We start from the raw sequence: 13,445 nt of genomic DNA on the forward strand, positions 1-13,445 counted from the left end.
TATCTATCTATCTATCTATCTATCTATCTATCTATCTATCACCTCTCTCTCTCTCTCTCTCTCTCTCTCTCTCTCTCTCTCTCTCTCTCTCTCTCTCCATATATATATATGGAATTTACTAGAGTGACTTACAGGCTGTGGTCCAGTCAGTTCAACAATGGCTGTCTCCCAATGGGAAGTCCAAGAATATAGTAGTTGTTCAGTCATGAGGCTGGATGTCTCAGTCAGTCTTGGTCTTCAGTATACACCATCAGAATCTAGAGAATAGAGAGCAGGACACACAGGCAAAGAACAAAAGTTTCTCTTTCTTTCTTTCTTTCTTTCTTTCTTTCTTTCTTTCTTTCTTTTCCTTTATATAGGCTGCCATGAGAAGGTATGACCCAGATTTAGGGTCTTCTTACTTCAAATTATCCAATTAACCAAAGCCCCTCACAGAAGTGCCCAGCAACTTGGGTTTTAGTTAACCCCAGATGTAGTCACGTTGACAGCCAAGAAGCTGGATTCTGATGCCATCAAAGGATAGTGGTGGCAGCTGCAGTGGCAGCAGGATGCACGTACTTATGAGCAAGGAGTGAAAGGTGGTGGGGAAAGACAGCTCTGCCCTTCCCTTGGACCTCATTATACCAGGGCTGCTGCTGTACTCGTTACACAAGTGCTGCCCACTCTGGTGGAAGGTCTTCTCTCGGTTAATCTTCCCAGAAAGTACCCTCAGATCCATCCAGACGTGTGTCTCTTAGTCTATTCCAGATCCACTCTTGCTGGCAACTAAGATTACCTCCGCGCAAAGACCCAAACTGTAATAGGGAACTGGCAGGGTGAAGGGTAGGCAAGAGTGTTTTTGAGCAAGTGAATAAGAAATTCCCAGGAGGTGCAGTGGGATGCCAGGCAGTTGGTGGCAGTGCTTGCAGAGATGTGGGGCCGCTTGCCTGTTCCATGACTCTGCCACCAGGTGCAGGTCAGATCAGGTGGACAGTGTCAAAATAGTAGAGATGAGGGCAGCGGGGATGAGGTGAGGGCACAGGGTGTCTGCAAGTACAGGGCAGGGAGAGGAACAAACTCTGCCAAGGGTAAAGGGACAAGAGAGCCTGGAAATGGAGGCGCCAGAGGAAAGGCAGGCCAAGAGGCCAGAGCTGTCGTGTCCTTAGTGCATCCTCTCATTGGTGAGTCAGCGATTCCAGCCACCCAGGGCCTGTCACTTCACATGAGCCCACAAGCCAGGGGTCCTATCTAGAGCTTGCTCCTGTCCAGACTGGACTGCTAGGCCAGACCCTCCCAGGAGGCTAGGTGTGCACAGCAGGAGGGCTTTCATAGTGCGGGACATAGTTGGGATGCTCTTCACTGGGAGCCATACCAGGCAAGTTCCTAGCAGAAGAAGCTGCTTGCTGCCAGCTCCACAGCCCTGCCCTGGGAGGAAGATCCATTAGAAGAGTAAACACTGCCTGATGTCCCGCCCAGCCAGCAAGTAAAGTCTGTCACATTCCACACTAACCAGACTCCCAGTCACCAGGGCTCCTGTCCAGCCATCCGCTGCCTTTCCTAAGGATGAGCCAGCTGTGCCTATCGGTGTCACGTCAAATGTTTCGTGCTGCCAGTATCAGAGGAGCTCTCACGGGTGCCTTCTTCATTCTGAGCTGCTTTGGGCTCTCTGATTTCCAGAAGGTGGGATTACATGAGTCCTGGTGTTGGCATCACCTGGGAGAGGGGGCTGCCAAAGCTCTTGGGTGGAGTGGTTGTGGTCTCTCTGCTGGCAGAAAAGGAAATTTGATTACTCTGGTGAAGATGACAGGCTCCGTTTTGTTGCAGACCTCTGTGGACCTCTCTCCTCTCCTCCATGACGAGGCATGATTCCCTCATTCTCTGTCCCTGTATCTCCCATCATCCTCTCTCCCTTAGTCTTGTCTCCTTTCCCCTTCTCCTTCTCTTTTTATTTTGCAGAGTTTTCTTCAAGATCAGAAACCCAAGGAGGCATCCTCTAACTTTGGGCACCATGCTGCTGCATTCACAGGTAGCTGTCTTGCCCGTACTCTAAGCCAGGGGGATTTCTTGAGCCTTGGGTGAGGGTTTAAGGGAGTTTTCACCGAGTCAATGCCATGAGGGTACTGGTAGCCATGGACGCATGAGGTCAGAGAAGCTTTGCGTCTCTGTTAATTAGCTTCACTGCTTCCTGCCAACTTGATAAAAACTGTTGTCGGGTGTTCTGGCTGCTCTGGAATCCTGACTCCAGGCTTCTGTTTAGCATCACAAGGGAGGGGGCGTCCATCGGCTGGCCTCTTTGGCCTGTGGATGGCCTTCGCGGGGCTGGCCAAGTTTCAGGAACTTGTCACTTCTGGTCATAATTGTAAATATTTATTCGTTCTTTGGGAACAAGGTAGGTGCCAGGCCAAGCAACTCTGGCTCCTGTCCTGTAGATCTCCTCATGGTAAAGGCTTTCCCATGACCTATGACCCTGTCTCTCAGGATACCATCCTTTTTCCCAGAAGAGCAGTTGGTGGTTGGATTAAAACCATGGTTGGGGGATGGACTGTGGAGCTAGCTCACTTGGTAAAGCACTTCTGTGGAAACATGAGGATCTGAGTTCTAGTCCCAGCATCCATATAAAAAAGCTGGGCATGGTAGCCCATGTTTCTAATTCCCATGCTGAGTAGAGGCAGAGCACAGTGTGCATCCTCCCCAGACCACAATAAAACTGGTCACAATGGCACATCTCCTCATCCTTTCTATCCTGCTCACGAGTCAGGAAAATCCCTGGGGCTTGCTGGCCAGCCAACCTTGCCTAATTGATGAGCCTTGAGTCTCAGTGAGAAATCTTATCTTAAAAAACAAGGTGGGAGGCTCCTGAAGTTGGCTTCTGGCCTCCATCAACATCACACAGACACTGGCAAGATGGGGCTAGCGGTCAGGATGCAAACGGTTAGGGATGTCCTTCTGCCTGCAACTGGTTTTCCTGTGGCCTAGGTGGGATACACACTGTCTGGATCCTCAGGTCCTCCTACCTCTGGGCTCCTGAAGGGCTAGGACGATGTCACCTGGGCTTCTAGTCCTTCTGTACTCCAGAAGACAGTGAGCACTGCAGGACTCCTGTGGTCCAGGGAGCAGAGGTGTTCGCCTTCCTGTTGGCTTGTTTATGGAACACCTATTTCAAGGCTTGACGACTTTGCTAAGTACTGATCCAGCCCCGAGGCAAGATCTAAAGACAGTAGGCAACTTGCAGTCCACTCACTCTGGAGCCTGAAAGAGCAGGGTTCTAATGCAGGACCCTGTCTCCAGGCCTTTATTCCTCCCCGCTTCTCACCCAAGAGAGAATCCTCTGCTCCTTAGCTTAGCAGGAGAGTCCCAGATGCGAGGGGCCCGGGACAGGGAAGCGGATCTTGCCTCTTGCGGTGCCTCAATTAACTGTGGCCCTGCTCCCTTTTGTCTGTGAGAGCAGCCTTGATTAGTCATGCTGTGGGGTCCTAGGAGAACTCTTTGCTTTTTCTTTTCGCCTGAACTGGGCCTTCTCCCACTCCCTCACCACCTTCCTCAGGCTGAGAACTGGGCCCTGGGAGTGGACATGAAATTGTCCTTTTGACTTCCAGGAGTAGCTACCCCATCTCTGTTAGCTTCCCAGCACTTGTTTTTCAAAACCTTTGTCCTCACCCTTCTCCTCCCTGTCTAGGCCGTCCTTCCTCTCTCCTCCAGAGACTGAGATGGAGAAGGACTTTGGGGGACATTCTGCACCTAGAACTGCTGGTAGCTGTGGGTCCCGATGTCCACCAGACTCACCGGGAGGACACAGAACGCTATGTGCTCACCAACCTCAATATTGTGAGTGGTGGTGGGCTGGCAATGGCTGGTACAGGAAGGTGGGCTCAGGGTCTCTGGTGGGTCTGTGGGCTCTCTCTCTCTGACCCTCTGGACATAGTGCCCCACTCTCAGGGCTTGTGACCAAAAGTCAGTACATTTGAGCTCTCATAGAAGCTGAGGGTCTGCTGGAGCTCATGGCCCTAAGGAGAAAAGGAGGTCACTGCTGCCTTCTTCTCTCATCTCCACCACAGCAGAGATGGCCAAAGTCAGGGAATACCTGTCAATACCAGACTCCTCCCCACAGTCCTTCAGTTCTGCCCTAGTGTTCATGTGACCAACAGTGAGTGCAGTCTGCACACACTGCTCCCTCTTCAGAGGCCCAGGGCAGATGAGCACTCCAGGTGTGAACAGATGCTATTCTGCCTGAAGATGTGAGACTCCCTTTCCCACGGATACCTCCTCCCTGTGATCTGATGGTTGGAAGAGCAGAGGCGTCTTGCACCATTAACCCTTATGTCAGAATGGCAATGTGTCAGCCAAGACACAAGCAATATCAAGCTTCCCTCAGAGAGGACATGAGACACTATACCGACATCCATAAGACAAGACATGTGTGATAAGACAGTTCCAGACCTTCAGGAATTCACACTGTACCAATGGCATTCGTGAGCATTCATGTGGTGTTACCAGGCCCAATGTGAAGAGAGCGATTGGGTCCATTTGCTGGAGCAGTGTCTTCAAAATAATGATGAACTAATCTGGGTGTGGTAGCAGACACTATCAGCCCAGCATCTGGACTCAGACAGGAAGGTTATAAGTTTGAGACCGGTTTGGTCTTATTGGGCTGTCCTAAAAAGAGGAGAAGGAGGGAGGGAGGGGGGGAGGGAGGGAGGGAGGGAGGGAGGGAGGGAGGGAGGGAGGGAAGGAAGGAAGGAAGGAAGGAAGGAAGGAAGGAAGGAAGGAAGGAAGGAAGGAGAAAAGAGATGGCTCAATAGGTGAAGGTGCTTGCCACCAAACATGACAACCTGAATTTAACCCAGACCCAACGTGGTGGAAGGAGACAGCCAATTCCTGCAAGCTTTCCTTTGAATCCCATATGTGTGTACATACGCTACAAAAAGTGTGAAACAGTTTTTTAAAATCTGATGAACTGACTCTAGGAACCAGTTCCAGTCAGTGACTGACAGCCCCAGCAGTCTCCTCTTCCTCTCCCAGGTCTGCAGCAGAGATGGGATGGGGCAGGGAGTTATAAAGAAATCCTGGGTGGCTCTGAGACAGCATTTGGTCCCAGTCACTGTCACTTTCTCTAGGACAGCTCAGGCGTCAGCCTGGTCACCCTTTTCAGGCCAAAGGAAAAGTCCTCTCTGAATCCACCTCACCGGTCTCAGGGCCAAAGGTTGTCTGTCTGCCACCGCGCTGTCTACCCCAGGCCTTCCCTCCCACTTACAGGTGTGGTCTAATTCCAGAGAAACCTGTGTAGGCTTTTAGTCTAAAAATTCCTGAGGTGATGGTTTTTCAATTAAATGATTCCTTGCCGGGCGGTGGTGGTGCACGCCTTTAATCCCAGCACTCGGGAGGCAGAGGCAGGCGGATCTCTGTGAGTCCGAGACCAGCCTGGTCTACAAGAGCTAGTTCCAGGACAGGCTCCAAAACCACAGAGAAACCCTGTCTCGAAAAACCAAAAAAAAGAAAGAAAAGAAATGACTCCTTATACAAATTTAGAAACTATTGTCTTTAAAATTTGGGGTTCCTCCTTCCAATTTTAAGTTGCCAAACCCAGGTTCCCTTGAGTTATTCACATGCCATTAGAACAGGGGTTCTCAATCTATGGGTCATGACCCCTTTGGGGAGGGGATCAAAAAACCCTTTCACAGGGATTGCCTGAGACCATTGGAAAACACAGATATTTGCATTATGATTAATAAAGTAGCAAAATGACAGTTATGAAGTAACAGTGAAATAATTTTATGGCTGGGGGTCACCATAACATGAGGAACTGTATTGAAGGGTCAGAGCATTAGGAATGGTGAGAACCATTGACCAGGTGGTACCTGAAACAGAGTATCTAGTTTTTGTTGTTTTTTTTTTTTAATTTTTATTTATTTATTATGTATACAATATCCTGTCTGCATGTATGCCTGAAGGCCAGAAGAGGGCACCAGACCTTATTACAGATGGTTGTGAGCCACCATGTGGTTGCTGGGAATTGAACTCAGGACCTTTGGAAGAGCAGGCAATGCTCTTAACCGCTGAGCCATCTCTCCAGCCCCAGAGTATCTAGTTTTATTCTCTGTATCTGCTAGCCAGGCAAGACTTGATCTCCACCTTATAAAACAGGAAGCCTGTAAGGAAACTGAGGCTTAGTGATTGGTGACCTGAGTCTATAGCTCGGAAGAGGCAGAGTTTAGATTCCTACTCAAGCCCCCAATCAGCTCTTTCCGTTAGTTGGTCTTCCAAGGCATGAACTAGAGAGCCACCTGTAGGCATGAGGCCTCAAGGCTCCTCTGACAGTCTACAGTTGGCTTCCAGCACACAGACAAGATTTTCCACCACCCCTAGCCTCCACAGGGCGCCCTCTTTACCACTGGTCCTGCCACTGGGGCTCCTGAACGGACTCTGAACACGTGTGTTGCCTTACTCTCTCTGCTGTTGCCTTCTGCAGGGGTCAGAGCTGCTGAGGGACCCATCCCTGGGGGCTCAGTTCCAGGTGCACCTGGTGAAGCTGATCATTCTCTCTGACTCAGAGGTGGGTACAACCCCTAACTCTGTGCTCTTCATTCTTTCCTGAAGAACTGGTAGGGGGGTGGTAACTGTGGGGCTCAGCTGTGTGGACGGCTCTCCCAAAGCTTTTCAGAGCCTCAGTTTCTCCATCTGTCACGTGGGGTAGCAATAGGATTGCTATAATATGACCAACTGAGAAGCACATTGGCAACAGTCAGCACCATCCTTGGTACCACTTCCGTAGAGACAGGCTCTTTGGTTGCTTCCTAGTGTACTCCAAATATCACGACCAACATCACCTCATCCCTGATGAGTGTTTGTGAGTGGAGCCAGACAATCAACCCCCACGATGACCAGGATCCGAGTCATGCTGACCTGATTCTCTATATAACCAGGTAACTGAGATCCCCACGGGGTGCTGCTTGCTTAGGAGGACTGCCTATGACCTTCCCTTCTTTCTGCACCAGTAGCATGGCTCGTGGAGCCTTCCATATGCTTCTTTTTTTCTTATCAAGATTTGACCTGGAGTTGCCTGATGGTAACAAGCAAGTTCGGGGGGTCACCCAGCTGGGAGGTGCCTGCTCCCCGTCCTGGAGCTGCCTCATCACTGAGGACACTGGCTTTGACCTAGGGATCACCATTGCTCATGAGATTGGGCACAGGTATGTGACCTCACCAGCTATCCGCAGACTGGTCAGACAGCTGGTATAAGTCCCAATGTGGAGGGCTGTGGCCTAGGCAGCCAGAACCTTTGCAGAGTCTGTCAGAAGCTTATACCCTGAACTCAAGTGTCTTGGCAGGGAAAGTCTGAGGCTTCCTGATTACTGAGTGATTAACATAAACTCTTCTTTTTTTTTTTTTTTTTGGTTTTTCGAGACAGGGTTTCTCTGTGGTTTTGGAGCCTGTCCTGGAACTAGCTCTTGTAGACCAGGCTGGTCTCGGACTCACAGAGATCCGCCTGCCTCTGCCTCCCGAGTGCTGGGATTAAAGGCGTGCGCCACCACCGCCCGGCTTTCTTTTTTTTTTTTTTTTAAATAAATTTATTTTATTTATTATGTATACAATATCCTGTCTGTAGTATTCCTGCAGGCCAGAAGAGGGCACCAGACCTCATTACAGATGGTTGTGAGCCACCATGTGGTTGCTGGGAATTGAACTCAGGACCTTTGGAAGAGCAGGCGATGCTCTTAACTGCTGAGCCATTTCTCCAGCCCCAACATAAACTCTTCTTTTCCAAATGAACAAACAACTAGGCGGTGGTGGCGCACACCTTTAATCCCAACACTCAGGAGGCAGAGGCAGGAGGATCTCTGTGAGTTTAGGGCCAGTCTGGTCTACAGAGTGAGTTCCAGGACAACCAGAACTGCAGCACAGAGAAATCCTGTCTTGAAAAAAAACCCAAATAAACAAACAGCAGTTAGAAAATAACTTAATTTTTAAAATTTAAAAAAGTGTGTGGGTGTATGTGTACATGTGTGTGTATATGTATGTGTGTGTATGTGTGTGTATATGTATGTTTGTGTATGTGTATGCGTGTATGTGTGTATGTGTTTGTGTGTGTGTGTGAAATTGGTTCTCACTTTTACTCAGGTTCTGAACTAGGGTCATTACACTTGTGCAGCTAGTGCCTTCACCCGCTGAGCCAGACAGAAAATAAGTCTTGTAGGAAATTCCAATAAAGAAAAAAACTGATGATTATCCTAAGTCCTTCCATGTCTTAGTTACTGTTCTAATGCTGTGAAGAGACATCGTGACCACGGGAACGCTTATAAAAGGAAGCATTTAACTGGGTCTGGCTTACAGTTTCAGAGGGTTAGTCCATGGTCATTAGTCCATGCAGGGAGTGTGGCAACACACAGGCAGGCATGGTGCTGCAGCAATAGCTGAGAACTTTATATCTTGATTCACAGGCAGGCAAGCAGAGAGAGGGAGACACTGGGCCTGGCATGGACTTTTGGAACCTCAAAGTCCACCTCCAGACCCACATCTTCCAAGGACAGCTTCTCTTAAAAGTCCATACTTCCTAATCTTCCCAAACAGCACACCAATAAACATGATAATATATGGCAGGGGTAGGGGGCTTTTCTCATTTAAACTACCACACACCACTTACACAAATGTGTCTTCTGAATTATATTTAATTTTGTTCATTAGTGCGCACACACCAGGCTTGTGGCATATATTGTTATTTTGATTCTATTGTGATTTTTAAGACAGGGCCTCACATGGTTGCTTAGCCATCTGTCAAATGCTGGGTAAGATTACAGGTATTTGTTACCAGTCCACATAACTCTTGCCTTTTAAGTAGCTATGCATCCCAAACATTTCTCAGCTCACAGGTCTCTTATATTTTGTTCCATTTTGTTTTGTACATACCACAACTTAATCTCCTCTGGTTGGACAGCTAGGGTGTTTCTGAGCCCTTGCTGCTGCGTGTATTGTGTATTCTTGTGGGCAAATCTTTATTCCTGTGTATTATCAATTTATTTAGAGTGGCATGTTTCTTGTTGATTTTTAGGATTTTTTAAGTTAGGCAAATAAAGTCCAATTGTTGTAAAAATGTCAAATGATATGGAAATTTACAGAATGAACAAAAAAAGAAAGTTTCCCTCCTGACAGCCCACCTTCCCTCTGAAGTGGTATGGGCTCCTGAGGGTGGAAGCCAGGCTCTCCAGATCTCCCAGAGGACCTGACTCCAGCAGCTCCTCCACTGCCCCACCCCAGCCTCTTAGGCGCCTAGGGTCTGCTCTGCTTGAAGTGTGGGGATATCCAGGCCTTGCCTGAAAATAATCCACTACCTAGGAACAGAAAGGAAAACAGCAGCAGCTCCTGGGCTTCTCAACCATAAGACAGTTGCAGTGTGGATAGTTTTCCCAAAGCTGAACACACCCAGGCCATCAGCCACCAGAGGGCAACCTGCTGGCTCCTAGGCCTCTACCCGGTTCCCAGTTCCCACCTCTACACCCCAGACTTGTATCCGTGGATTAGGTCAGTTAGTCTATGGTCAAAGCATTTTGCTATTTCTTAGCCAAAGGAGGAAAGAGCCGCCCTGCTGCACCAGCTCTCCTCCCCTCCTCATATAGATGGGAAACTGAGGCCTCCAGGATGCCTTTTGTTGGGCTGATTTAGCTAGTAGGGAAGTCCAGGTCCAAGGGACACAAAGGTGGCCCTGGCCCTGCCCCAGCTGGCTTCTCTCAGAGTTTCTTCTTCCCACAGCTTCGGCCTGGATCACGATGGTACTCCAGGCACTGGCAGCACCTGTGAGGCCAGTGGTCATGTGATGGCGTCTGATGGCGCAATGCCTGCTGGAGGGGCCCTAAAGTGGTCCGCCTGTAGCCAAAGGCAGCTGCGGCACCTGCTCAGGTACAGCCTCCACCCAGACAGTGCTGGCTGTCGCTCTCATCCTGCACAGCAACCTTTACCCCAGCCCACTCTGCTGCCATTGCTTCCTGTCCCAGGGCCCACTCTGCTCCCCGGTCGGTTCCCCCATCCCTTCCCATCCCTCCTCCGTCATTCTTTTCCACTTCCCTGAACTCGCTCCTCTACTCCATCCCACCCCGGGCCCATCCTCAATTGCCCCCTTGTTCTCTACCTCCCCTACCTCCTACTTCCACCCTTTCATGCCAGGCCATTTCCTGTTCGTTGGTCTCTGACCTTCCCCATCCTTTTTTCAGCCCTCCGCGTGCTCCATTCTACATCCATCTCTGCTGGGTCTCCACCCAGCTAACAGGTCCCAGCCCCGCATCCACTCTTTCGCCCTGATCCCACTGGTGTCCACTCAGGTCTTGAGCCCCGCCTGATCTGTCACAGCACAGGGCAAATACACTGCTTCGGGGACCCGCCTGGGATGCAGTCAGGGCCTTCACGGCACCAGCTTGTGGCACAGCCTGGCCTCTACTACAGTGCAGATGATCAGTGCCGTGTGGCTTTTGGCTCTGGGGCTGTCGCCTGCACCTTCTCCAGGGAGGGTCTGGTAAGTTCCAACCTCCACTAACACCCAGTCTCACTACACCCTACTCACTGGCCCCTGGTACAATGACCCCACCTGCTGGGTGCCAGGCACAGCCGAGGACCACACCAGGGCTCACTTGGTTTAACGTGCACAGCTTACAACCAGCAGTTATGTACCCGATCTTGTCTAATGCTTGTGTTCAGTGTATCATGAAATAAGAAACGAGTGCACACACATGTGGGCATGCCACAGTACATTAGTGAAGATGAGAGGACTCTGCAGGGTGGACTCCCTCCTTCCATCGTTGGTTCTGGGGCTTAGGTTTGCATTCTGATCACTTTTACCCATCTCCTCCCTCCTCTTGGAAGTATTAAATATTTTTTAACTTAAGTCCCCACAGTTTTGCTTGACTTTGACTTACAGATTATGTAGTGTTTCCTGGCACAAAGGCATCTAACCTTTGGGGGTGGGCCCAGCATAAGGGCTTCCAGGAGGGGAGGCCTCCAGGCTCCCCACAGAGTAGGAATGTGGCTCACAAGAGATGGCAAAAGGAAAGGCCAGGGTCCCCCAATTCAGACTTCCTCCCTGGGAGGTGTAGGACCTTCCCCTTTTGCCCGGGGGGCGGGGGGCTTTCCTCCTTCCCTTCCTCCCTCCCTCCACAAAAGCATTAAGAAACCGGACTCTCTGAACATGGCGGACAATGAAGGCTGATGAGAAGCCAAGGACAATGGCACTAGGTTTCGATCCTAATACATGAACTGGCTTTGTGGGAGCTTAGCCTGTTTGGATGATCACCACTGGACCTAGATAGAAGTGGGAGGACCTTGGTCTTCCCGCAGGGCAGGGAATTTGGACTGCTCTTCAGTATCGAGAGGGAGGGGGAATGGAGTGGGGGGAGGAGAAGAGGAGTGGGGATAGGGGGAGGGGAGTGGGGGGAGGGAGCAATATTTGGGAGGAGGGGAGGGAAATGGGAAACGGGGACAAGTGGAAATTTTAATTAAAAAAGAATAAAAATAAAAATAAAATAAAATAAAATAGAAAAAAAAAAAAGAATTGTGTTTAGGGGCTGAGGATACAATTTAGTAGGTAAAGTGCTTGCTCTCCTGGCATATCCAAAACCCCAAATTTGGTCTTGGGTCACAGAAACTGGTTGTGGTGGCACATACCTGTAATCCCAGAACTCTGGAGATAGAAACAGAAGAATCAGAAGTCAAGGCCATCCTTGGCTAGATAGGGAATTCAAGGCTAGCCTGGGATACAGATGTATTTTAAAAATATTTTTAAAAGTATTTTTATAAAATGTAAAAAATCTCTGAATTATTATGTTTATGATCCATGTTAGGATGCTTGTTTTTCTTTTCTTTTTAAATGATTTATTTTTATTTTATGTGCATTGGTGTTTTGTATGTGTGTATGTCTGTCGGAGGGTGTCAGAGCCTCTGAAACTGGAGTTAGACATCTGTGAGCTGTCATGTGGGTGCTGGGAATTAAAACAGGGTCTTCTGGAAGAGCAGCCAATGTTCTTAACTGCGGAGCCACCTCTTCAGCCCCAGAATGCTTATTTTTTATTTAAAAGCTTATTTTTCTCTTCTGATTGTAAATATTAAGACATTCTCATGCCCCCTAGAGTGTGATGATGGCCCTGGAAGGTCCATCCCTGCTTCTGATGGACAAGTCAGTCGGCTGTGGTTTGTTCTCCCAGGCCACTCATCAGAGAGCAGGGCATTGACTAGTCTGGAAGGGACACTAAGCAGGCTACCTCTCAGTGGACCACCTGTCCACCTCTCTTAGGATGTATGCCAGGCTCTGTCCTGCCACACAGACCCGCTGGACCACAGCAGCTGCAGCCGGCTCCTTGTTCCTCTCCTGGATGGGACAGAATGCGGTGTGGAGAAGGTTAGAGTGGTGTGAAGGATGGAGGTGGGGGAGGGAATGAGGGAGGGAGAGAGAGAGAGAGAGAGAGAGACTCTGTGTCTGTGGGGGGAGGGGAGAGTGGGGGAGAACACCCAGAGCCTCTGCTCTGAGGTCCCCATGCTTTTCCTGAGTAGGGTCTCATTGAGCTCTCACTCCAAGGCACCGGACCACTCCTCACCCATCCCATCCTCCAGCCCTCTCTCATACAGAGATGAATTTGTTGAGTGACATCAAGGTCCAAGCATCCCCACTCAGACTGCCCTTGCCTTCACTGCCTGAACCATCTCTTTGGGGTTAATTTCCCCTTTTCACTGGGTACCTTCCTCTGTTGGCAGTCTGCTGTCTTCCCAAATAGAATGAGGTGTGATTGTGCCCAATGTGGGAGGTCCCTCTGTGGAGGGCACCTGTGGATGAGGTATCTTTATGCTTCAGGAGGTCTCTATGTCTACTGGGAGATCCTGCGTGCGGCCCTTACGTACTGTTGGGGTTCTTCCTGTCAGTGAGATCCCTGTGTGTGTTAGGATTCTAATGAAGAACATTGTTCCTGTGTTGGAAGTCTCTATGTGTGACGGGGAACTTTGTGTTCTGGAGGGTCCCTGGGGTGTTAGCGATCCTGTGCGTGCTAGCCACATCCTACATGTGTTGGGTCCCTGTGGGAGAGGGAGACAGAGTTGCCCTGCTTTACAGTGGTGCTCCAAGGCTCGCTGCCGCTCCCTAGCCGAGCTAACCCCTGTGACAGCAGTACATGGACGCTGGTCTAGCTGGGGGCCCTATAGTCCTTGTTCTCGTTCCTGTGGAGGAGGTGTGGTCACCAGGAGACGGTGGTGCAACAATCCCAGGTACCTACAGAGGGCTTCCCCACAGGGAGAGCGGTTGCACACCATTCTCTAGTTGCAGCCGTGGTCACCTTCCCCCTTTTGTTTTGTGGGCATTTCCAGGCCTGCCTTTGGGGGACGTCCATGTGTGGGTGAGGACCTCCAGGCTACGATGTGCAACACACAGGTAGGCTGGTCTCCTAGCTGGGAAGCGGATAGGAGTTAGCCACTGGAATGGCTGACCCATGGGCTCATGCCTC

At 50.0% G+C, this 13,445-nt stretch overlaps 1 protein-coding gene across 1 annotated transcript in view; it reads left to right on the plus strand.

The window, feature by feature from the left end:
• The first annotated feature begins 1,542 nt into the window (after positions 1 to 1,542).
• The window catches only part of Adamts13 (ADAM metallopeptidase with thrombospondin type 1 motif 13), a 33,661-nt gene continuing 21,758 nt past the window's right edge, over positions 1,543 to 13,445 (plus strand). Inside the window, exons 1-11 of the mRNA XM_057755304.1 lie at positions 1,543 to 1,659; positions 1,936 to 2,005; positions 3,656 to 3,804; positions 6,446 to 6,529; positions 6,775 to 6,899; positions 7,020 to 7,166; positions 9,721 to 9,867; positions 10,315 to 10,477; positions 12,248 to 12,352; positions 13,058 to 13,209; positions 13,309 to 13,372. Coding sequence (XP_057611287.1) covers positions 1,543 to 1,659; positions 1,936 to 2,005; positions 3,656 to 3,804; positions 6,446 to 6,529; positions 6,775 to 6,899; positions 7,020 to 7,166; positions 9,721 to 9,867; positions 10,315 to 10,477; positions 12,248 to 12,352; positions 13,058 to 13,209; positions 13,309 to 13,372 — 1,323 coding nt within the window. The remainder of the gene's footprint in view (positions 1,660 to 1,935; positions 2,006 to 3,655; positions 3,805 to 6,445; positions 6,530 to 6,774; positions 6,900 to 7,019; positions 7,167 to 9,720; positions 9,868 to 10,314; positions 10,478 to 12,247; positions 12,353 to 13,057; positions 13,210 to 13,308; positions 13,373 to 13,445) is intronic.

This window comes from Chionomys nivalis, chromosome 22 (genome assembly GCF_950005125.1).
Source record: "Chionomys nivalis chromosome 22, mChiNiv1.1, whole genome shotgun sequence".
NCBI classification, from domain to species: domain Eukaryota; kingdom Metazoa; phylum Chordata; class Mammalia; order Rodentia; family Cricetidae; genus Chionomys; species Chionomys nivalis.